Source organism: Alternaria rosae, assembly GCF_020736505.1.
Source record: "Alternaria rosae strain MPI-PUGE-AT-0040 chromosome Unknown BKA58scaffold_15, whole genome shotgun sequence".
NCBI classification, from domain to species: domain Eukaryota; kingdom Fungi; phylum Ascomycota; class Dothideomycetes; order Pleosporales; family Pleosporaceae; genus Alternaria; species Alternaria rosae.
The window spans coordinates 22,906-44,782 of NW_025763584.1; the positions used below are offsets into that span (position 1 = coordinate 22,906).

General features: G+C 52.4%; 8 protein-coding genes across 8 annotated transcripts; 3 read left to right on the forward strand and 5 right to left on the reverse strand.

Annotated features, from left to right (window-relative positions):
- Nucleotides 1-104: 104 nt before the first annotated feature.
- On the forward strand, nucleotides 105-1,572 carry BKA58DRAFT_395281 (uncharacterized protein). Its single transcript, XM_046171273.1, has 3 exons — nucleotides 105-487; nucleotides 548-999; nucleotides 1,050-1,572. Exons 1-3 carry the CDS (start codon nucleotides 189-191, stop codon nucleotides 1,244-1,246), a joined length of 948 nt encoding a protein of 315 aa, XP_046019836.1. The 5' UTR covers nucleotides 105-188; the 3' UTR covers nucleotides 1,247-1,572.
- Nucleotides 1,545-5,928, reverse strand: BKA58DRAFT_371018 (putative ABC transporter; the record flags this gene model as incomplete). Its single annotated transcript, XM_046168999.1, has 5 exons — nucleotides 5,449-5,928; nucleotides 5,020-5,392; nucleotides 4,770-4,966; nucleotides 1,738-4,715; nucleotides 1,545-1,683 (listed from the first exon to the last, which is right to left on the reverse strand). Exons 1-5 carry the CDS (start codon nucleotides 5,653-5,655, stop codon nucleotides 1,545-1,547), a joined length of 3,894 nt encoding a protein of 1,297 aa, XP_046019837.1. The 5' UTR covers nucleotides 5,656-5,928.
- A 2,705-nt stretch (nucleotides 5,929-8,633) lies between these two features.
- BKA58DRAFT_395285 (uncharacterized protein) lies at nucleotides 8,634-10,135 on the forward strand. Its single transcript, XM_046171274.1, has one exon. The coding sequence runs from the start codon at nucleotides 9,018-9,020 to the stop codon at nucleotides 9,840-9,842; it is 825 nt and encodes a 274-aa protein (XP_046019838.1). The 5' UTR covers nucleotides 8,634-9,017; the 3' UTR covers nucleotides 9,843-10,135.
- An 876-nt stretch (nucleotides 10,136-11,011) lies between these two features.
- BKA58DRAFT_395288 (uncharacterized protein) lies at nucleotides 11,012-13,133 on the forward strand. The gene has a single exon (XM_046171275.1). It carries the CDS (start codon nucleotides 11,471-11,473, stop codon nucleotides 12,860-12,862), a length of 1,392 nt encoding a protein of 463 aa, XP_046019839.1. The 5' UTR covers nucleotides 11,012-11,470; the 3' UTR covers nucleotides 12,863-13,133.
- A 21-nt stretch (nucleotides 13,134-13,154) lies between these two features.
- On the reverse strand, nucleotides 13,155-14,943 carry BKA58DRAFT_72491 (beta-lactamase/transpeptidase-like protein). The gene is made up of 3 exons (XM_046175809.1): nucleotides 14,532-14,943; nucleotides 13,620-14,479; nucleotides 13,155-13,564 (listed from the first exon to the last, which is right to left on the reverse strand). The coding sequence occupies exons 1-3, from the start codon at nucleotides 14,614-14,616 to the stop codon at nucleotides 13,277-13,279; spliced, it is 1,233 nt and encodes a 410-aa protein (XP_046019840.1). The 5' UTR covers nucleotides 14,617-14,943; the 3' UTR covers nucleotides 13,155-13,276.
- A 14-nt stretch (nucleotides 14,944-14,957) lies between these two features.
- BKA58DRAFT_348979 (uncharacterized protein) lies at nucleotides 14,958-17,372 on the reverse strand. The gene is made up of 4 exons (XM_046168483.1): nucleotides 16,197-17,372; nucleotides 15,650-15,872; nucleotides 15,335-15,602; nucleotides 14,958-15,283 (listed from the first exon to the last, which is right to left on the reverse strand). Exons 1-4 carry the CDS (start codon nucleotides 17,307-17,309, stop codon nucleotides 15,241-15,243), a joined length of 1,647 nt encoding a protein of 548 aa, XP_046019841.1. The 5' UTR covers nucleotides 17,310-17,372; the 3' UTR covers nucleotides 14,958-15,240.
- A 930-nt stretch (nucleotides 17,373-18,302) lies between these two features.
- Nucleotides 18,303-19,334, reverse strand: BKA58DRAFT_415370 (Alpha/Beta hydrolase protein; the record flags this gene model as incomplete). The annotated part of the gene is made up of 2 exons (XM_046172542.1): nucleotides 18,303-18,941; nucleotides 18,996-19,334. 2 exons carry the CDS (start codon nucleotides 19,332-19,334, stop codon nucleotides 18,303-18,305), a joined length of 978 nt encoding a protein of 325 aa, XP_046019842.1.
- A 967-nt stretch (nucleotides 19,335-20,301) lies between these two features.
- On the reverse strand, nucleotides 20,302-21,414 carry BKA58DRAFT_326716 (Gcp-like domain-containing protein; the record flags this gene model as incomplete). Its single annotated transcript, XM_046168077.1, has 2 exons — nucleotides 20,302-21,011; nucleotides 21,063-21,414. The coding sequence occupies 2 exons, from the start codon at nucleotides 21,412-21,414 to the stop codon at nucleotides 20,302-20,304; spliced, it is 1,062 nt and encodes a 353-aa protein (XP_046019843.1).
- Nucleotides 21,415-21,877: the final 463 nt, after the last annotated feature.

A 21,877-nucleotide genomic window follows, 5' to 3' on the forward strand; every position in this document is an offset into this window, starting at 1 on the left:
AATGCACGGCAAGCCGAGATTGGGGCCAACGACTAACCACTAGTGGAATTGATCGCGCCCTGACTTTGGGGGCCAGAACTGAACCCTTTCAGCTGTTGCTGACAGGTCTGCAATAGTGAACGTGGCTATGAATCCGTCAATATCACCCAAACATACCCTGATCGTTCCGCAGACTCTACGTCAACGCCATGTCTGCGTTGCGTCGACCAATTCGGACTCCTTTCATCGCTGCGTGTCTTGTACTTCTATCCGTTCTGACTTTCTGGAAACTGAGCTCGAATGTTCCCAATAAACCTTATGGCAGCATCGCTATTAACGAAGGCCCGGTGGACAAGGCCCTAGTCATCGCTTCCATGAAGCATGAGAATACATCTTGGTTCTACGATGAGCTTCCGGAGTGGCGCAAACATGTCTATGTAGTGGACGAGCCAACCGCGGAGCTCACGGTGCCGTTGAATAAGGGTCGTGAATCAATGGTGTATCTTTCGTATGAATACAACCCAGCGCGACGATGTCGTTTGCCACGCAGGGACTGACTTTGAGCTAGCTTCATCATCGACAACTACAACAAATTGCCAGCAAACATTCTCTTTCTCCACGCGCAGAGATACCAATGGCACAACGACGATCCCGACTATGACGGCCTGTCGGTTCTGCGACAATTTCGCATACCTTACCTTCAGGAGAAAGGGTATCTTAACCTGCGGTGTGTATGGGTTCTGGGTTGCCCGACCGAGATCCGCCCGTTCAAAGATGCAGTAGACCCAGCCCAAACTCAAGCTCATGCGGGTCATTTCTACAAGCAAGCCTTTGAAGAGCTCTTCCCAGGTCGCGACGTTCCAGAGGCAGTTGGTGTCTCTTGCTGTGCGCAGTTTGCTGCTACGAAGGAAAAGATACAAGAACAACCAGTTGAGTACTATGAACGCATTCGAGATTGGTTGCTTGCGACACCGTTGGAAGACTCGATCAGTGGAAGGATTGTAGAATATTCCTGGCATAGTAAGACTCCCAATCTCACCATGAAATTACCCGTGTGCTAATCCTTGAAGTGATATTTGGGCAAGAACCTATCCATTGTCCCGACGCGAATGTGTGCTATTGCAAAATGCTTGGTTTGTGCGATCTGCAGTGCACCAGTGGCGCTTGCGACGGTCGGTATGCACTGCCTCCGTTCGCAACTCTCCCTGTAGGATGGCCGATCCTTGGTTGGCATGGCGAGCAGCGAACGCTTGGAGTTCCGGGTTGAGGAAGACATGTCGCGGAGTGGTCTGTGAGAGTAACCATGGCAGTCAATGTAGCTGCCAACCCGATGTATGATAATACGCTCGACCGTTGAACGCTTGCTGTAGTCAGCAAAACACTAGGCAACCCGGGACGACTGTCTAGAGATGTGATCGGCCTAATGGGCCTGAGCATGCGAATTAGCTGTCGTCAAAGAGAAAGACCGCATCGGCCAATTGCAGCCGCCTTCGGCCGTCTGACTTCACGTATATCGCGACTGAAGATCTGCAAGTGTCGAAAAGCCTCGTATTAAAATTACTAAGTTATGCCTGGTCCAGCGACTGTGCCAGACACGTGGCGAAATATCTGCCTCTTAATCTTTGCAGTTCCTCATGTGTACCCATTTCGGCGATAATACCATCTTCCATGACGAAGATGATGTCTGCGTGTCGAATCGTGCTCCTGTATGCAATGTCAGCGACCTGTCGTCATGAATCTCTGTATGGATGTACTCACAGTCTATGTGCAACGGCAATCGTCGTCCTCGACATCGCAGCCTCATCCAGCGCCTTCTGCACTATCCTTTCACTCTGAGTGTCCAAAGCGGACGTCGCTTCGTCTAACAACAACAATCGCGGCTGGCGAATAAGCGCTCTGGCAATCGCAATACGTTGTCTTTGCCCACCAGAGAACTGCAAGCCCTTAGACCCACAAGGTGTTTCGAGACCTTCAGGTAATGAAGCGACGAACTCCAAGACATTAGCTTGGCGACAGGCTTCCTGGATCTCTGCGTCGGAAGGCTTGTATTCGAGACCAAGAGCGATGTTCTCTCGTACGGAGCCGAGGTAGAGTGGTGGCTCTTGTTGCACGAGCGACATGTAACGGCGGTAGAGCTGGGGAGACATGAGTGAGATGTCGTGATCGTCCAATGTAATGCGTCCGGATATCGGGTCGTAGAATCGGAGCAGCAGAGATACAACCGTACTCTTGCCACAGCCAGACGGGCCAACAAAGGCAGCAAATTTGCCGGGCTCAATCTTCATGGAGATGCCCCTCAACACTCTGAATGCATTGCGTTGCTTGTATCTGAACTCGACATCTTCCATGGCGATGGCTCCATCAGATGGCGGTCCCTTACCGTCGGTCTCATCCGATTCGCATATGCTCGGTTTGACGGTCCGGAGCCACAAGATGTAATTTGCCGCGCTTTCTGCCTTTGTGATCGAGGTGCTGTACATGAAGAATTGCGCGACGCCCTGCCCTCCAAAGACAATGGCGATGAAGATCACAAAGAACTGCGACGTAGTGTACTCGCCTTTCGCAATTAGCCGCGATCCGTACCAGAAGCCGAGAGCCATCACTAGGAAGTCAGCGGATTGCGAAAGCGCGTATGGGATCAGCGCAAAGGTCAGATTCTTGATGACTTTGCTCGTGATAGCCTGGAGTGTGTCGCTGTATTGCCGCATGATCGAGGTTTCCAGAGTCAGCATGCTGACGGTACGAATGGAGGTAACGGCTTCTGTTGCCAAACCCGCGCTACCAGAGAACTGTTCTTCTGTGGCACTCTCGAGCTTCTGATCCAGTCGTATGCGATAATAGCCAGCAGCGACGATGATGGTCAGTCCGCCGAATACCAGAGTGAGTCCTAGCCTCCAACCATAAGCTATGCCAAGCGCACTACTCGCCGTGATGTTGACCAAGATGTTGAACATGAGGCCCAAGTTCGCCGACATCAATTCTTGTAATGCTGTCGGCGCAGATGACAGCTTCGAGGTCAAAGCACCAGACGAGTTTTCCGGGCGGTCGAAGAACTCTTGGTCGAAGCTGACAATGCGCTCGATCATCTCTCTTCGATATCGATGAGTCATTGCCTGCCCGATGTTGTTGCATGCAAGGCCGATCATAAAGTATGCGAAAAGGTTGGCGAGAGCCAGTACGAAGAACATAAGGGCCCAGAAGTTGGCTTGGTCTTGTGCTTCAGAGCCCTGCAATGTGAACACTCGAACAAGACGGGAGAAGATGATGGCCTGGGCTGGGTAGGTACCACCGCCGATTATACCCCCAATAATGGTGGCAGCATACCAGACCCAGAGATCAAGGTTCTCCTTCAGCATGATCCAGATGCATTTGATGAGTGAGTAGCCCAGAGTCCCAGCAGCAAGTTGCTCGATCTCTCGCTCGACTTCCGTGGTGCTGTACTGCGATTGCATTCGTCGCATTGGGGCCTTGCTATCTAGGGCGTCTTCGACATCTGCTGTTTCAAGCAGCTCTCTTTCAATGTCTTCGTCGTTGGCCTTCGTACCAAGATCCTGTGCGCGCACCATTGCCGCATAAAGACCATCACTCTCGAGGAGTTCATGATGGGTACCCTGCTCGTAGATCTGACCTTCTTTCATGACGATGATGTTGTCGGCCGCCATCACAGTGGCAAGCTTATGGGCAATGATCAGCGTCGTCTTGTTGATCGAAACGCGGTTGAGTGCGCTTTGCACAACCTTTTCGGCGCGAGGGTCCAAGGCACTGGTCGCTTCGTCAAACAATAAGATCCTGGGATTTGAAATGATGCTTCGAGCGATAGCAATGCGCTGTCGTTGGCCACCACTCAACATGCTTGCGCGCTCTCCAACTTGGGTATGGTAGCCTTCTGGTAGCGCCTCGATGAAGTCATGTGCGTTGCTGTTCTTACATGCTTCCTGCACGATTTGCATTTGCGCTTCCGCTGGTAAATCCCTTTGGTCTCCTACAAGGCCCTTGATGATGTTCTCGAAGATCGTACCTTGGAACAGGGTAGGTTCTTGCTGAATGAGACGAATGTTGGACCGCAACCATTTCGTGTTGTATTCGGAAATATCTCGACCGTCAAGGAGTATCTGACCGGCAGCGGGTTGGTACCATCGCTCAAGCAGACCGACCAAGGTCGATTTACCACATCCACTGGGCCCAACCAGAGCGGTTGTCTTTCCCGCTGGTATAGACAAACTCAGTCCTCGAAGGACCTGGGCGCTGGGTCGGGCAGGATAGGCGAACCGTAGATCGTTGATGATGATTTCCCCGTTGCAGTCGGATGGCTGCAAGCCTTCTGTAGAAAGTGGATCGAGTGCCGACGGCCTGTCGATGATGGAGAACAGCTCGCTTGCCGCCGAGGAGGCATTAGTGAAAGCCTGTATCTGGGGGAAGATGAGCAGTGTTGCGGTAGCGCCGAGCACAACACTCAGAACGACGGTGAAGACTGTGCCCACATCACCAATCTCCCCACTCTGGAACATACGAAACCCCTGCCAGAAGGCTAGCGAAGTACCTGACATGACCAAGAATGTTTGGCCAGAAAAGAGCACACCATAGATAACGGACTTCTTGTTTCCCTCCTTGTGCGCCTTCTGGAGGTAGGTCTCGTAGCCATCAACAATCTTCTGGTGAGCCCCGAAGGCATGAATGGTTCTGATCGAGCTGATCGCGTCTTGCGCTAGTGTACCAGCTTGCGAATAGATCTTGGTCTGTGTACGACTTGTTAGTTAAACGCATCAAGACACGTGGGTACCGGTACTGACCACTCTAGCTTCGATGGGCGCATCCATGCCTATGCATACCCCGGTGATCAGGAAAATGGCAGGTATTATGCTCATCACAATAAGAGCAAGCTTCCATTGAACAGCGATTGCCACGATGAAGCCAGAGAAGAACAGCGAGATGCCTTGGACGCATGTAAATAGCTTTTCCGCGGTGCCTTGATTGATCCTGTTGCCATCTAGACGGCGATGTCAGCAGTATATACCTGGGCAATTGAAGTAGGTTGCTCACTTGTAGTCACCTGAGTCGCAGCAGATCCACTGCCATCTTTGTCGAAATGCGCCACATCTTGACGGAGCAACTTGTCCAGAAAGTCCTCTCGCAACGCGCATGTTGTCCTTGCTGCCGCGATACAGATGCACAGTGTACCCAAATACCCGATAACGAAGCGAGCGACGAAGAGGTAAACAAAATAGAGTACCAAGTTGTCGATGTTGCTGGTAAAGTTCGAGCTGTCTTGACCGGTTGCTTGTTGATTGAATTCGGCCGTGGACTGTCCAAAGACAAGAGTCATCAGGGGGAGCGCAGCACCAACAACGACGGCACCTGTGAGTCCAAGAGCAAACAGTATGCGATCAGCCGTGCTGGCATAGGTAAAGATACGCTATGAGAAAAGACATCAGGCTACAGTCATTAGACTCATGCGGATCTCTGACTTACAAAATAGTCTTTCAGGCTTCCTTCTTTCTCTTCTTTCGTCTCTTTGTCGTTGGAAGCCTTGCTTGATTTCCCATCATCAACATCAACTTGCTTTTCTGGGTCGACGTTGCCAGAAACATTGATCGCAAAAGGGGGTCTATCTGCTGTCTCCTGCATGGTATTGGAGCTGTGAGTAGTCACCGACGGTGCGTCACGGGTGTCCATCATCGTTGACAATGCGCGAGCAACATACGCGCATCAACGCAGCAGGCAGGAAGTGTTGTATGTCGCATGAGATAAGCAGGTCTGGAGCGTGTCTATAGCGTCGCGTCCACGGGCGTCTCGCGCGCCGGACGTCAAGGCCTCCGGCGTTGCCAAGGCGGCGCCCATCAGCCGCAAAAACACGACGTCATGACATTCGGGCATCATCAAAGACGATCGACTTGGGCCCCGAGTAACAACGTGCGCGTAGAATATCTGTATCATGGCTGTTAGGGAAGGCCCGCTGGTGTAACGTCTTCGTCACTAGCGAGGAGAAATTACTGGAGTTGTGACAGTTCGGACGGTGACGCTAGGTCGCGTGTGGATTAGCGCCACCGGGGCCTGAATCACGGACATCGGGGACGCGCACAGCCTTCTCCGTGTATTCGTATTCTCGTACTTGTGTCTTCTTCTGACTTTCGCGCTCGAATCCGAAGAGTCTTCGCTTTCGTCGTGATTTTGCGGCTGCAACCAATATGACTCGTGATTGGCTTATTGGATATTTGATCAAGATATTCCAATCATACCATGCAACAGAGTACCTCGATGACCAGCCCGAGCCAAGACCAGGCCCCAGTTAGAAGCACAGGCACACTTTTTTCTTCGTTAAGAGGGTATTAGGTGAAGCCGACTAACCTTACTCCCGAGCTCTGTATACCATAAGGTAGCCTACCCACAAGTTGCTGTAGAATTCCCTTGCAGTAGTTGTGCGCCCCTGAACAATGGAAGAACAGGCATATGAGACTGTATGGATTTATAGCTTCAACCAGCGTGGCCCAGGCAAATACAGTCTGATGGTTGACAAATCGTCACGTCTAAATGCAGACAAAAGGTCTTGTGCATTGTTGGCGTAAGCCACACTTCAGGTGATGCTTTCAATATCAACATGCTCGCAGTAATCTACAAAATACTAAGTCCTTCCACAAAACACTGTGGTACCATGACGGGATCACGGAATATTGCGAGCGGTGTGATGTATCAGTCTCTGCAGCGGCGCTCAATTGCAAGCTGGCAGAGAAGGTCGGTACAAGTTTTGGTCATGTATAGTATACCATTGCGACAACAATACAACTGGGAGGAAGTCAGCATCCTCAGAGTGGTGTCCAATCCGTCCATCAGCGCAGGTTGTCCTTGTTGTCATACTTCGCGCCCCTTGGGTGGTTCTTCTGATCTTGTCAGGGTGCTTTGACCCAAACTGTAGCAACTCAGTGAATCTCGCGATAGTCGTGCGTCTACGACATGTGCGCTTCGGAACGCGTGAATGACCAGAGCAACTCTACTTTCTCTTTACAGATCTGCTCTACGGATCGCCCACACCGGCAGGCGCACTCAACTCTGGAGCAGATTCCCAATCAACCAATATCCTTCCCCTGACCACATCTGAGCTTGTCATGTGGAGCGCGCCGGCTGCCAACGAGATCACTTCCGCAAGCAGCTCCACCAGCACCAACATGAGTCTGCCCGACATGGAGACCCAACAGCAACCCGCCATTCCGATCGAGGCCAGCCGGGAGAAGATGACGCGCAGTCAGCCATTGTCCGAAGTCGCGCACGTCGATGGCGGCCCAGGGGATACTGTATACCAGAAGAGACTGGCTCATATCAAGAGGCTGCTCCTTGCGCGTTCGACTGAGACAGACACTTCACTCTGCGTAGGTTCTGACGCAGACATACAAACAGATAAGGAGGCTGACAAGACATAGAAGGACATTACGCTGTGCAAGAACATTGCGCTATACATCAACCTTGCGACCAACAAGACTTGGCGCAAGGCACGTCCCGCACACGGTATGACCGCATCATCGGCTTCAATAATCAGCTCCTCCAGTGGCAGCGGAAAGTCAAGCCCATGGCCAGAAAATGACGACGGCCGCAGCGCTAGCCCCGGCGCATACCGTACTTCGCACCATGGAAGCAACGACGGCGAGACCGGACAGAAGCTCAGTCAGGTGCTGATGATCATCGGCGGGCGGCATGGGGTGCTGCAAGACGATCTCTACGACGCAAAGCAGTGTGAATGCGAGAAAGACGCTCAATACCAAGCTCTCGAACAGAAATATGCTGAGCAGCGAGAGCAGCGCTTGAACGACAAGCGATTGGTAGATGAATGGTCCCAAGAAGTCGCCAACATGGAAGCCTATTGCCAACAGGTTGACGAGACAAACCGAGACCTGAAGGACCGTTTTCTTGAAGCGACTGAGAACCACCAAGCGGAGATCGAGGTTAGGAATCGGGAAACGGCGGCGTCGAAGGCAGAACACGACCTGGCCATCGCGGCCCGGCGTGGAGAAAATGAGAAGTGGCACCAAGAATGCCTGCGGAAATATTCCACGTTCCAGAAGACGGTCGAAAAGCTCACCGCTGAGCGTGAAGACATAAAGAGCAAGGCCAATCTTGAGAAGAGGAAGATTCTCAAAATAAACAGGGTCAAGACTGACGATCTGAAAAACAAGATCGAAGCATTCGAGATGAACAGTCGAATCGTAGCTGAATACAATGATGCCATCTCCAAAAACGAGGAGACCATCATTAGCCTCAAGACTCGAAACCAGCAGCTCGAGAAGGAGCACGAAACCATGTCGCGGATGTTACGCCAGAAGTTCACAAGTGGAAGGGAGCTCCAGCGTGTGTTGGAAGCAGATATCGCTGGCAAAGAAGAAGCAGCGAAACTTCGGGCGGAAGTGCAGCGTTTGGAGACCCACGCCGAAAACCTGCTCGACACAATCCAGAATACCGAGACGAGCGTCACGCTACATCGAGAAGCCGAACAGGATATGCGAGTGGCGTTGAACCGCTCTCAAAAGAACGTGCAGCTGCTGAAAGACAAACTGGCACTGAGGAAGGATCAAATCCGCGACTTGGCGGAACAGCTCGAGGATATACAGCAAGGCACTCTGCCGCCTGGCGCACATTGCGCAGCTCTTGATGCGATCGATCTCGAAAACGAGCAACTGCGAAATTCTCTCCAAGCCGAGCGGGACGAGAAGACAGATGTGCAAGCCAAGCTTGATAAGCTTGATAGCGATCACCTCAAAGTCTCCATCGAATACGACATCATAGACGCCGAGCTTATTGAAGAAAATAAGTCTAATAGCACACTTCGCAAAAGCACAGAGGCGATGATGCACGAGCTGAACATGCTCCGTAAGGTAGCCAAAAGCCGCTAAGGTGCTCTCGGTGAGCAAGACCACCACAAGCTGCTGGAACTGGTGAGCGGAACCACCACATTGAACAAGAGCCTCATCGAAACGAACGCTCAGCTACAAGATAATTTCCAGAAGATCGAGCAGTGGGGCAAGACCGTCGTCGACAATTGCGAGAGCGAAATCATGAAAGCGAAGAGTGACAGCAACTATTGGTGGGACCTTTACTTCAACGAGGCTGTTCCAACCACGCAGCGCTTGCACGACGAAATTGCCGCCCTCAAAGCAGAGAAGGGTGAGCAGCATTTCGCCGAGCCAGCTCCACCCGCCAACGCCGAGGTCTATGACCGGAAGATGCTGGCATTCGCTATGGCATGCGGGCTTCAGGGTATTCCGCCGGATCTTATCTCTGCCACTATCCACGACCCTACGTTCGGAGCGTGTTTGTCCCCTACTGAATCCGCGTTGAAGATGCTGCGACCACAAGGATGGTACCCGGTCTACATCGCGGGTAAAGTCTGGCTGTCAAAGATGGTAGCGCCACTCTCCGAAGAGCAGGCCGCGTTGCGCATTCAGGCGGGCGATCACAACGCGAGTCAGGGTAGCGCTGGCTCTGCGCGATCCTCAGTGAGCAACACATACGCGCCACGGAACACCAACTTCCCGACCAGCTCTGGCGCCCACAACGAAGTGCCGGATAGTGCGTCAGATCCAAGGATACCCATCCTGACGCACGCATCGAGCCGACGAGCACAGAGTCCCATCACTCCCAAACACAATGACCGAGCGGCTGCTGGAGACACAGCGATGCGACTGTTGCCGATACAGGCACCGAAGTCGAAACCTCGAGCGGTACGCCGGGTCGTGAATAGCCGCGCTGTCGATGCATCGCAATTAACAGAATACCAACCATCCTGGCAGCAGATTGAGGGCGGTATGACACGTGTAGAATGGGACGAGATGGACGAAGAGCTAAGGATCCATTGGGCCACGAACTACCTCAGGATTTGAGACGACCAGATGTCTGGCAACACAATACGACCACATATATGCGTTAATAATCGTAGGATCATAAGGCGAAAACAGAAGACGGGGCCTTGATGACCTGCTAGCGATGCAGAGCGAGGAAGGTCGCAGGATGGGAGGATACGCGCGATAACCGGACTACGAGATCCGCAAAGAAACCTACCCTACCGCGCTGATAGAACACGTAGGAGATGGTAATGGACAAATCCACTTAGTTAGTGAGATGCGCGAGCGCTGGAGGAGATGGAAAGAGATGTGGGAAGAAAGGGAAAGACGACAGGCGAGGTGGCATTTGGGTTCTGTGCATGTTCGCGCTAGATCCTTCGCGGCAGCGCCCAGCAATTTGCAGGATGACACGCATGATTGGCGTTTCACAGGCCAACGTCACTTCATCTTCAGTAGCTATTGTCTTTGTTATATATCAATTAACGTTGTAAATATATGCCCGTTAAGCGTCTTCTCTCATCCTTAGTGGGTGCCTCTGTTGTATAAGTCGGCAACAGCCCGCGCAAACCTCCACGCACACGCAATTCGCAAGGTTTGTACGTCTACACTACCGCACTCATCGTAATTGCCCGATACCTTCTCTTTCGCAATGAGTATGTGACCAGTCGAAGCTAATAAGGTCATCTTAGAGCTGCGGTCGGTTTTGGCGGTATCGTGATCGATGACGTCATCAACGTCTCTCTCACCAAACGGTCCCACCAGCGGTGTCCGAAGTACGGAGAAGGCACCATGAGTGCAGGTATATATTACGACCCATATTATTGGCTATCAACCTTAACCCCAACACTTTGAGAGGTCTGTTGGCGCAGCACCGAGGCTCTCATGATGGCTACGAGGGATGCTGCTCTCGCACACATCAGCGGCGGCTTAGCTCACTGAGACGCGATGACGCACAAGTTGCTTGCACGCATCCAAAGGTGCCAAACGCGCATTTTGATTTATGTATTCGCGCTCAGTGCCCTAACGACTGTAGCCAATATGCTGTGTAGGGGTGTCGCGCCCGCTAACTGCTCATCTCTCGGCGCCCCTTCACCTTCTCACACCTACCGCGGCCATTACACCAAACGGCGTCCAGAATCTCTATCATGTCTCCAGTCGCACAAGAAATATCTGTTGCCTTCTATCTCTCGTCTTTCTTGCTATTGTCGCGTTATTGAGCCTTTACCGAGCCAGTCAGGCGCTGCTGCCAAAAAGTGAAGGAGACATGAAACGCAACTTTTCTACCCCAACCCCCGAACCTCCGCAAAACGACACCAGATCCCGGTCAGAACGCCAGATTTTGGAGAGGCTGGGCCAGTGGCCTGGCGCAGCCTCAGTATGCGACGCCGAATTGGGTAACTGAAGTATCCACCACCACGACCTGCACAGCAGAAGATGGAAGAAAAGTTGCGGTATTTATCTATCTTCATGCTAACAGACTTGCTAACCAGCCTCCTCAATTGCTTATATAACGACGCCCAGCTTTCCTCCCACAGAGCTCACCTTGTGGCTGTCAAAATCAAATTCTATTCGTCTCTCATACACTATTCTCCACACTACTCCCTGATTATCTTCAAGCATCTCAACGACTACTTTCTCACTTCTTTCAAACCTACGTATTCATCAACATGTCCAACAATATGAACTTCGACTTCAGCATGTTCTGCAACGACGACTTTCTCCTCCAGGACTGCGACATTCCTCTGCTTTCCGTCGAGACATCTGGTGAAGACGTCGCTCTCAACTTCAACTACAATTTCAAAGCTCAAGATCTTACCGCCAACATGTCGTTTGGGCTTTCCGGCGGTGACCTCCTGGGTGACGCCGGGCATCTACAAGGTGCTGAGTCGGCGACCTGTGCTCTCCTCAAGGCCACTGAGAACTTCCCCGCCTCCACTTTGCCTGCCGCTCCAGGGCCTATTGAAGCAATGTGGGCGCCTCTCATGAACCCAACTCTGGCCACCCCGGAGAAGAAGACTAAGGCTCCCGCTAAACCTCGCAAGCCTCGCGCATCCAAGCCCAAGGCTGCTCCCAAGGAGAAAGCGCCACCCAAGCCCAAGGTCCCCAAGGTCCCTAAGGTCCCCAAGGTCCCCAAGGCACCCAAGCAGAAAGCTGCCAAGGTCACCAAGCCCAAGAAGCCAGCAAAGGCTCATAAGCGCACCGTCTCTGCACCCTCCGGTCCCCTTCGCTGTGTGGGAGAGCTGTACCACCTCCCCTGGTCTCAGCTCACTCAAGAAGAGAAAGGCCGTCTTCTACTTCCTCTCCTCCAGGGCATTGATCCTAGCACCGGTATCAAGATCGGCGAGCCCGGTTCCCTACTTCCCCCACCTGACTTCGAGATGATCGGCGAAGACGTCTTCGGCACCGGCGACAGCGGCGACAAGTTCATGGGCACCTCAACCTCTCCCCCAGAGACACAGCGCAACAGTCTCACAATCACACCTTCGAGTCCAAGTGCATTCCTCAGTAGCCCGGCTGCCGCTACTACCACCCGCGACATCGACGCCGAGGACGCCGCCAAGTACCACGCTCTCATGGCAGCTCAAAATGTGCAGTCGCGTCCGGCCAATTCTACCATGTCTAACGCCAACATTGACAACGCATACGAGCCTTTGGGCAATGACTTCGTCAACATGGACTACTGCCTCAACAGGGACATCAACACTGCCGCATCCGACTTTCAGTTCTCCGTGCCTGAGCTCCAGTTCGATTTGCCCGAGTTCAACCTGCCAAAGTTCAACTTCACCAATACATTTCGTCCTGCTTCTCAAGGTCTCGGCGGCTCTTGTGGTAACGGCGTCATCGGTGACTCAACTACGGCTCCGGCGGTTCAGCAGCCTACTTCTCCTGTCAATAACAACAACAACGACTTCGCCGACGCTACCGCCCTGCTGAATGCCCGTCGAACTGGTAATTTCATCGGTCAGATCCCCACTCCTTCGAGCGACTATGGACGCATCCGCCAGCAGGAGGCTCTCAAGCGCAATGCTATGCTCCAGGCTGCTGGTCGTCGTCGCTAGATGCTTTGCGCGCTCGCTGTTGCATGGTATCATGCCATGTATCTGCTTTTCTTTCTTTTATTGCCTTGATGGCGCGGATGCGAGGGGTCTTCTGGCTAGAACTGAAGGGCGCATTGCCTGGTTGGTTGGTATGGAATTTGGTGGTGCTTACTCAGTATGAGATTGACATGGAGATGCATGGACGCGGAATGGACGTGGATATGGATACTGAACGCTCACATCGCATCATCGCTGAGCATCGGATGAGCATGAGCAAGAACATCAATAGAAGAATATACTTATAAAACTCATTGTCTTCACTCTGCACTGTATGAGCCCGATATCTGCCCTACCATTTCTACGTCTTCGCTTCTACAACTTTTCTGAGGACGTCAGCACATCCGCCTTGTTACTTGTGCCCTTTCACCAGCACCTTCACAATTTCGACTCATTCTCGCTATGCTTCTCAAACATCCCATAACAACCCTCCTCCCACTTCCTCATCAATTTCCCACAAATCAGATCCCCAGGCGGTACAACCTGCCCAGCGTAAATCCCAGCGAGTCCAGTCTTACGGTCGATCCACCAGATGAGATTGGGATAGCCGCCCCAAAGCATCGTTCCTGCCTTCTTGCCGTCGGGCGCGTCTCCCAACATGACCAAGCCGCCGAGAGCGTAGTCTTTGGCTACGTGTTTGGGGGTACCGCCCATTGCGTTGTTTGCCTTTTTGATTATCAGTCAGACTATGCAGCGAGAATAGAGTAGAAGAAAGACATACCATATCATCCTGCACAATCGCATTCAACATCGCCCTACTCCCTTTGCCCAGCTGCGGCTTGAAAAACACTTCCAAACTCTCCTTACTCAGCACCTTCCCCTCGCCTTCATCATCACAATCCAACACCCCCTTCAACACCTTAATATACTCCTTCGCGCAGGTAAAGCTACCCTGTCCACCCATACAACCCGTCACCTCTTCGCCCTTATCATCTACATAAGGCATCTTACCATCATGAACAACTAGTTTCCCGTCTTCACCCCGGCCTGATATTTCCGCCATTCTCTCTTGTAGATCCGGGCGTGTCGAGGGGAAGAACGTAACGTCGGTGATGCCGAGTGGACCCCAGAGGTTCTTCTTCATGTACTCTTCTAGTGTGAGACCTGAGATCCTTTCCACTAGCAGTCCAGCGTAATCAACCCCAGGCCCATACGCCCAGCTCTCTCCCGGCTCAAACACAAGCGGCGCGTTGAATCGCTCCACCACCGTTGGCTTGGCGTTCAGTTTCTTACCATGATACTTCAGCCAGGCGAGCGTTTTCGGATGCATGCCCTCGTACGTCAGGCCGCTCGAGTGTGTCAGCAATAGGCGGAGAGTGATGGGGGTTTTATGCTTTTCTTCGATGGGGACTCCCGCGTCGGTGAAACCGGTGAGAACGTTGAGTGACTCCAGCTCCGGGATGTGGGTGTATATGGGTTCATTCAGGGTGATATGACCGCGCTCGACAAGTTGCATGGCGCAGAGGGCCGTCATGAGTTTGGTGCAGGATGCGACCCACATCATGGTGTTGAGGTCCATAGGCTTGGCTGAGCCGGGGTTTATTGAGGTGCTCCCGAAGGCTTTGGAGTATGTGAAGGAGCCTGGTGTCTATTAGTGCTGAAGATTAGATTTTTCAACGGGAAGTTTGCGTACCATCACGGCTTGTAGCCGCTAGAGCACACCCGGGGATTTCTTGCGCTGCAATGGCGTCGTTGATGATGGTTTCGAAATCGGCCATGGCTGTGATAAAGACCGCGGTGGTGTCCTACAATACTGGACGTGGTGATGCGCACTTCGAAGTGTTTCGTTATGGTTATATATGGACAAGTTGCGCAGGGATTGCAGGTTACCAAATCGTGGCCGGCGTCAAGATGACAGAAATGGTTCTAGAGATGTTATTAATTTCTAGGCTGCAGCGACTATAACGGAGGACAACTCAGGGATAATGCGGTAAACCTACACAGAGTAAGGGTTGCACGAGAACTACCTAGTGTTTGTTGTTGTAATTCGTCCGTGGCGGGCCAGGATGGGCTGCCGAGGTACACGATGCGGGGCTTCGATTCTTCAACCGCTAGTCGTGACATCGACTAGACCACGAAATCCATTAACGCCGAGACGATGAGAAAAAGGAGTATAGACACATTGTAAATTTTCTGGTTTCTACCTCCACGGTGCTTTTCGAGTAAGTGAAACGCAAGTCTCATGCGCCGGAAATGAGCAGAAGTGACGCTGTTCACAACAACATGTCTCTCTTCTTTCGACATCACATAAGGTCCAGGACAGCAAACTCGCCTCCAAACTGCTGACCCATAATCGCTGATCTGGTTCATCTACCCAGGGCGAGCCAAATGACACATTCTCATCACCACATCTCGAAATCGCCGATACCGGCATCCCAACCATCCCTAGAGCAAAAGTCAGCATCACAATGTAGTCGTGAGTAACTCTCCACATACTCATTGATAACCTGAATGTTTTCTGAAGTCTTGAAAGCCCACAACATCATCATAAGGTCATCTGGTAGTCCGTGAAGCTCGGGGTCTTGTTTATAGCTATCCTCATTCCGTATGACCGTAGCCATGCCTCGCATCTGTGTCGCCGCGTCTTCAGGCTCGGGTTCGGGAGGGACAAAATGGGTTGTCCATGGGCTGGGATCGAAGCGCTCGACAGCATCGGTAAGCGTACGATAGTCGAGGACGGTGAGATTTTGCATTGGTGCAATGTCTAGGCACTGTTAGTGACGATGGAGGGGTTGATGTCATGATACCTACTCCCAAGATTGCAATCCAGCAGGTGGCCGTCATCTTCTCCACAATCCGCACATGGAAGCTGTTCAAGGCCTCTCATGTAACTGCCCCATGGTTCGGGTATAGTTTTTAGCGGCTTCTCCGGTACGGTCGTAGCTTTGAGAACCAGTGGGCGTGAGTCTGATATGCTGAGCGACCGGAGATCCTTGATGGACGGCTGTTGTTTCGCCAGAGGAGCATAAGCCTGCTCGTCGGTTGCCGTGTCGCACGCTCTAACGCCCGCGATTGGCCCTTGGTCGTTTATGCCTTCGGTATGATGTACTGGGGAGCTTATTGGTAACGGTATTGGGCTAGATCGGCTATCGAACGACACTTCTTGCGGCTGCTTTGTGGAGGTCTTTGAGATGGCATTATGGAGCGCGCACGGGCTTGTTGATACACTGGTCATGCTAGCATCGTCGTTGAACGCTGACGGCTTCGTTGGAGTTGCGATTGAACGAGAATCTTTCTTGGCGGTAAACTCTGTAATGAGACCACCCGCTCGGTCATCGTCTCCCTGCTTCGGTACCACGTGCCTAGTGTGTGTGTTATCGGAAGGTTTGTCTTGTCTTCCGCTTGTCGGAGATCGGATTGGTATATTCGAAGTATTGGAAGTTCCTGAGGTCGAGGCAGTAGTATTCAGTAAAGGGTATGCAGCGCTCTCGCACTGGGCTTGCTGTTGTGGGTGAGCTACGTAAGGAGAGTATCGTACAGCGGATAAGCGAGCGGACGAGTGAACCCAATTGTATTGCGATACTCCATCGCTGGGATTCGATGTTGCCTGTTTCGGTGACGGCTGTAACCCCCATTCTAACGCAGCCCGCGGTATCGTAGGCACATTCGCGCTGATAGACGGACCAGGTTGTGCGGGCGCCAACGGCTGCGTTGCGAGGCTTTGGAAGGGGATCTGATGTTGATTTGTCGCTTTTTCAGGACGAAGTTGAGCCTTGATCTTCTCCGACGATGGAGATGTGGACGAGGACTGGCCTGTAGGCGCTGTAGAAGTACTGGGTTTTTGTTTGGCCGATGTAGTCTTGGCTGCAGGTTTCGGTCGCGCTGCTTGTGATAACTTCGCGCTGCGTGCTCTGGTAACTCTGCCAACAGGAGACTTTGATTTCGATGGTTCTGCCTGCTGAGCCTGGGATGGAGTCAAATTTACAGGCCCTGGCGTTACTGAAGATGACATGGGACGTTCCGGTAGTTGAATCGCAGGATCGATTGGAGTAGGTCGTTGGGCTCTATATTTTGCCTCCCAGTACTGCCGGAGACGCGGGTTTGTGCTGATTGTATATAGCGGTACCTGTCCTCGGGACGACATGGGCAGACGAAGCATCGAGCGCAGTTCGTAGATGGTTTGGAGATGCTGATGTGCTGTACCCGACATCGCCATCTTAAAGCTTGCATCGTTTGCACCCCTCACCCATCTTATTATGATCTCGTCGAACCTGTCCTCGCTAGAGTCGGCAGCTTGGAGCACATCTTCAGGTGTTGTAAAGCCGCGGGCCATGGCGCGCCGATCGTCGTCGATGGACTGGAACCTCCAATATCCACCTTCCAAATGCGATGGGTCAAGCTGCCGTACGAAGTGATCAAACTCGCCATTGGCTCCTGTCGCAATGCCGCGGTAGGCTGAGTGGTAGGCCATGGCGACTGTCGGGCGCGTGGCTTTCGATTGAGGCTGTGTAAAAGTTGGTGTAAAAGCGAACGAGGGTAAGTCGTCGCCGCGAAGATCAGACCGATTGGTGCTGCATCAAGCGAGTAAAGGTGGTAGTACGTGGGTGGGAGTAGTTGGGGAAGTAAACACTGAAAGGCTCACAAACCTGGAAGGTACGCGCAGGCATTCAATCTGCAAAGTTGAAAGAGCTGAAACATTCGGAATTATAGCAACATGGTGTGATGAATACATCAGAATGGCTGATATGTAGATGCAAACAAAAGACCAGGCATTCGCGGCATACCTAGGTATTTACCACTCATATCAAACTGCACGTGTGGGGCAGCTGCCTGTGGAGGGGGCGATTCGAGCCCACCGCTCCATACATCCTCAGTACCTACAAGAAGACCCGCGTAATGAGCCCAGCATCAGTTCATGGGAGACCTCGTCTGTGCATCGATGGCGACGCGATATCAGTTAATAACAGGGTGCGAAAGCTGTCGTGACGCGGTCGCGACAACATCACAGCCATCGACCTGGACGGCCAAGTGGACAAGTACCGCATCGCATAATTTGCACCACGGGCTGAATCTAGTGGTGATATAGAAGGTGAGTTTAGGAATGCACAGGACGGAGGAAGTGTACAGGAGATGAGATGAGATGAAGACGCGATGTTCCTTGGTGGTGGTGCCAGTCGATGACGTCATCGGCTTCACAATCGCCATCACCTTTGCTGTTCAGCGTGCAGTCCGAATCAGGCAAGTCTGTGGAAACCATCGATTGCGGGCGTCTACAATATTACCACGCGTCGTCTGAACTTCCCCAGCTCCCGCGACATCTCCGTCTCAGCTCATACAAGGAACAAACTGAAGGTCTACCTCCTAGAAGTCTACATTACCTTTGGGAATATGTAAACTTTGACTTTTATACTAATGTAGACGGCAGAGCAACTGTTCAGTCTTTTGCTTGAATAACGTGCTCCATCTAAAGCGTCAACCCACCAAACCACTCCAAAATAATCCTCGTCGCCTCGGCCTCCTTACACGTCAAAACACCCTCATCATCCCCTGTATCGCCATTTGCAAACGAACTCGGCCAATCATGTCCCAAATTCTCATACTTGTAATGCATAACCACGTCGTCCCAGCTATACCTCGTAACCTTCTTGCTCCCCTTACAAAGAGAGGTCGTCTTGTTCGCGTTGACGTCAAGGTCGTCTCGCTCCACCCAATCCCTCACCCACGTAACAACATCACTCGAATTCGCATTCCCTCTCGTGTTAATCCCGCCGGCATATGGTATCGTCGCGTCCTCCAGACCATGAAATTCCATGATAGGGACTTGGCGGCTGGGATTACAAGGTAAGGGCTGCTGGTCTGCGTCGAGGTAGAAAGCGCCAGAGACAGGCGCGAAAGCAGCAATTCGCGAGCTGGCGTCTGCGTCGCACGCGAGCACGCCGCCGGTGAAGCCTCCGCCGTTTGATTTCCCGGTTGCGTAGATGCGGGTGGGGTCAATGCAGTAGGTTGATTGGAGGTGGTCGAGGAGTTCTAGCGTGAATTTTACGTCGGAGATGGAGGGAGGAGAGTCGGGGTCGCCCTCGTACTGCTGTGTGCCTTTGCTGTTCTGGGGATATGTTAGCGTGTTGTTGACGTTGGTTGATCAGGGGGGTTGAGGTACCGGCACGCCTTCAGGGTACGCAACGATGCCTTCAAAGCCGTAGCTTGCGTTGGAGAATTGACTCAGAGCTTCTTGGTACTTTGCGGTCTTGCCCCGGCCGTGGAAGGAGAGGATGAGCGGAACGGGCTTGTTGTCATCGTAGGAGGGAGGAATGTGTAGACGGTATTTGCGGGGCGAGACACCGCTTTCACTGTCCAATGTCAGGTCGACGGACTTGTCGAGCTCGACGCCTTTGGGGAGTGGCTTTCCACATCCGCAGTCTGCTGCGGTGTTTGAGCTTGAAGCTGCGGTAGCGGTTGCGGCAAAGAGGACCGCACGTATTGACCACGACGACCTCATCTTGGTAGTTTGGTATGGAGCCAAAAGTATTGATCGTGGCTGCATGTAGTTATATATCTCCGAGGTGGTTCAGGCGTGCAGCAACGTCACATGCGACCTTCTCTTTTTGTGGCTAGGTTGCTCTGGCTTGGCAATTAGCGTGATACTAATGTACGGCCCGCCGTACTAGTCTGTAAGATGCATCAGCAATGTCGATCATCAGCCTCAGGTACTCAAGTCGCTTTGCTATTAATAACTCTCATTCTGTTGCAGATTATCCCCCATGTAACCTCCACAGATCGATATCGATACCCGTCTACCCTAGCGGAATCTCCTTCCGTCCATCGACAAGCCACATGATGGCTGTACCTTGTATCAGCTACGTCGAGCTCTGACGGTCCAATCGATGACTTTTTCCTCTCATTTCAGACCTTCTACCACAGCTTGTAACATAGCCGCGCGGTACTTCTTCTTTAATCCGTCATCAAAGCCGTCGTAATCTTCCTCAGAGAATGTGTTATGCTCACCATCAACGTATACCGCAGCGACTCGTTGCTCAAGAGTAAGTTCGTTGTGGTAGCCAATGGCCCGGAAGCGCTCAAGCTGCGTGATTGAGCGGCGCACATGTTGCTGGTAATCAGCTGTGCCTGTGGATCCTGGTTTAGAACGCTCTTTGATAGCGCGGGCATGTTGTCGGAGGTGCGCCCTGGTGGCTACGGTCTTTGCCAAAGAGTTGAGCCCAGCGCTTGGGTGGTAGGAGCAGAACGGAGCCGTTGCAGTGTAAGTGACGTATCGGAGCAGAGCATCGCCAAGCGATCACATGCAGTGTTTAGTCGCGAAAACGGCACTGGGCTACGGGCACTCCCTTCACTGTGGTGGATCACGCTCAAATGCCTCTCGTGTCATATCCAGTGAATTCGTATGTGTATATATGAAGACGACGGAAAGGCGAGATCTACCGGGGTATCGTATGGGGACAAATCGCGCCTCAGTCAGTTCTCCAGCCAACAAATACCTCGTCAGTTCTGAACCGTTGGGTACATGTCGTGTCGTTCAGCTCCGTCTTTACTCCAGTCCCGTACTCCAATAAGCCCGCGTGAGCAATCATGATACCGTTGTCAATACAAAACATCTCGTCTGTCGCAAACACATTCCCACCTCTGTCTCTTGCCATCATGCCCATCATTTGCTGTAAACGCATGTTCGAGCCCACGCCACCTACGACTAGCACTTGCTGTGAGCCGACATGTGCCATGGCTCGCTCGGTGATCTCAACGAGCATGGCGAAAATGGTCTCTTGCAGGGAGAAGCACATGTCTGCTCTTGTGACTAGCTGCCCATCCTCAGTCTTTAATCTTTTCTCGTCGGGTAAGGACTCATCTAGTCCGCGTGCGAGGAGGTCGGCTGCAGCCAATATACCCGAAAAGCTCGCATCCATGCCTTTGACGCCATATGGTAGATCGACGAGGTTCTTTCCATCCTTTGCCAGTTGCTCAACATTGTATCCGGGAAATGGGTCGTTGGGTATCATAAGTGTGCGGGCGAATCGATCAATGCAGTTTCCTATCGCGATATCTAGGGTCTCGCCAAAGATTCGATACCGGTGGGCGGAGTAAGCAATCACCTGGGTGTTACCGCCAGACACGTATAGAACGACAGGGTTGTCAGCGCGGGTTATTGAGCGGCCCATCTCGATGTCTGATATGTTTCAGCTAGAGTTCTCCATTTGTAGGTTTTGGGAAGACCAACGACCAACGCAGTGGTTCACGCCCACCATGGGCTTCCCCCACAGTAAACTGATCGTCCTGGCTGCAAGGGCGACGCTCTGTAATGGTGCACCCATACCTGGGCCCTTGGTATAGCATATGCAATCAATGTCCTCGATCTTGACTCCCGCCTGGCGCACGGCCTGCTTGATTAGCCTCACAACCCATGCTCGGTGATGTATCGCGGTGTCTTTGGGCAAGAAACCTTCGCCGGGCGGGGAAACATAGGTATGCCGCAGGTTTGCGAGAATAATCGGTGGCTTGTTAGGACCAGGGTGGGAGATGACACCGACGCCTATCTTGTTGGCGCTTCCTTCCAGTCCTATGGCGATCATGGTGGCGGTCGTCGCGGTTCAGCGTTGATGTTTTGACGCGTCGAGGCGGGGTGACGTTGGAAAAAGCTATCGATAAGGAATGACATGCATGAAGCCAGCGCTGGGCAACCACCAATGGCCAGCACCATTACAAATTAAGTCGCGTGTTATGAATTCTCGCAAAATCGCGATGCAATTCTCGGGACCCACCGCTGTAATGCTCTTGGGAAGTGAGCCATGTGCAACTATTACTGTAAAATGATCTTCCATGTCGGCAAAGGAACCTGGGCGGTGCAAGTGCAAGTGGAAGCCGACCTCTCTCAACACGTTTGCTAATCATGTAACTCTTGCGAAATTCACGATCGTTTTGTGAGATGATGGCGATGCTGCACGCTGCACCTACAAAGCAAGCAAGCCGATATAAAAACCCACGAAAAGACGTCACAGCGCCCGCGAGTCAGGTGCTGCAGGGTCTGATAACCAC

What these genes read in the sequence shown, in the direction of transcription:
- BKA58DRAFT_395288 (XM_046171275.1), top strand. Translation starts at nt 11,471, where the DNA reads ATGTCCAACAATATGAACTTCGACTTCAGCATGTTCTGCAACGACGAC.
- BKA58DRAFT_395285 (XM_046171274.1), top strand. Translation starts at nt 9,018, where the DNA reads ATGAAAGCGAAGAGTGACAGCAACTATTGGTGGGACCTTTACTTCAAC.
- BKA58DRAFT_348979 (XM_046168483.1), bottom strand. Translation starts at nt 17,309, where the DNA reads ATGGCCTACCACTCAGCCTACCGCGGCATTGCGACAGGAGCCAATGGC. An exon ending in GCTGGATTGCAATCTTGGGA is followed by an intron (nt 15,603 to 15,649) that starts GTAGGTATCATG and finishes AACAGTGCCTAG; the next exon opens with ACATTGCACCAATGCAAAAT. An exon ending in AACATTCAGGTTATCAATGA is followed by an intron (nt 15,284 to 15,334) that starts GTATGTGGAGAG and finishes CTTTTGCTCTAG; the next exon opens with GGATGGTTGGGATGCCGGTA.
- BKA58DRAFT_395281 (XM_046171273.1), top strand. Translation starts at nt 189, where the DNA reads ATGTCTGCGTTGCGTCGACCAATTCGGACTCCTTTCATCGCTGCGTGT. An exon ending in GAATCAATGGTGTATCTTTC is followed by an intron (nt 488 to 547) that starts GTATGAATACAA and finishes ACTTTGAGCTAG; the next exon opens with CTTCATCATCGACAACTACA. An exon ending in TGTAGAATATTCCTGGCATA is followed by an intron (nt 1,000 to 1,049) that starts GTAAGACTCCCA and finishes TAATCCTTGAAG; the next exon opens with TGATATTTGGGCAAGAACCT.
- BKA58DRAFT_72491 (XM_046175809.1), bottom strand. Translation starts at nt 14,616, where the DNA reads ATGGCCGATTTCGAAACCATCATCAACGACGCCATTGCAGCGCAAGAA. An exon ending in AGCGGCTACAAGCCGTGATG is followed by an intron (nt 14,480 to 14,531) that starts GTACGCAAACTT and finishes AATAGACACCAG; the next exon opens with GCTCCTTCACATACTCCAAA. An exon ending in CGATTGTGCAGGATGATATG is followed by an intron (nt 13,565 to 13,619) that starts GTATGTCTTTCT and finishes ATAATCAAAAAG; the next exon opens with GCAAACAACGCAATGGGCGG.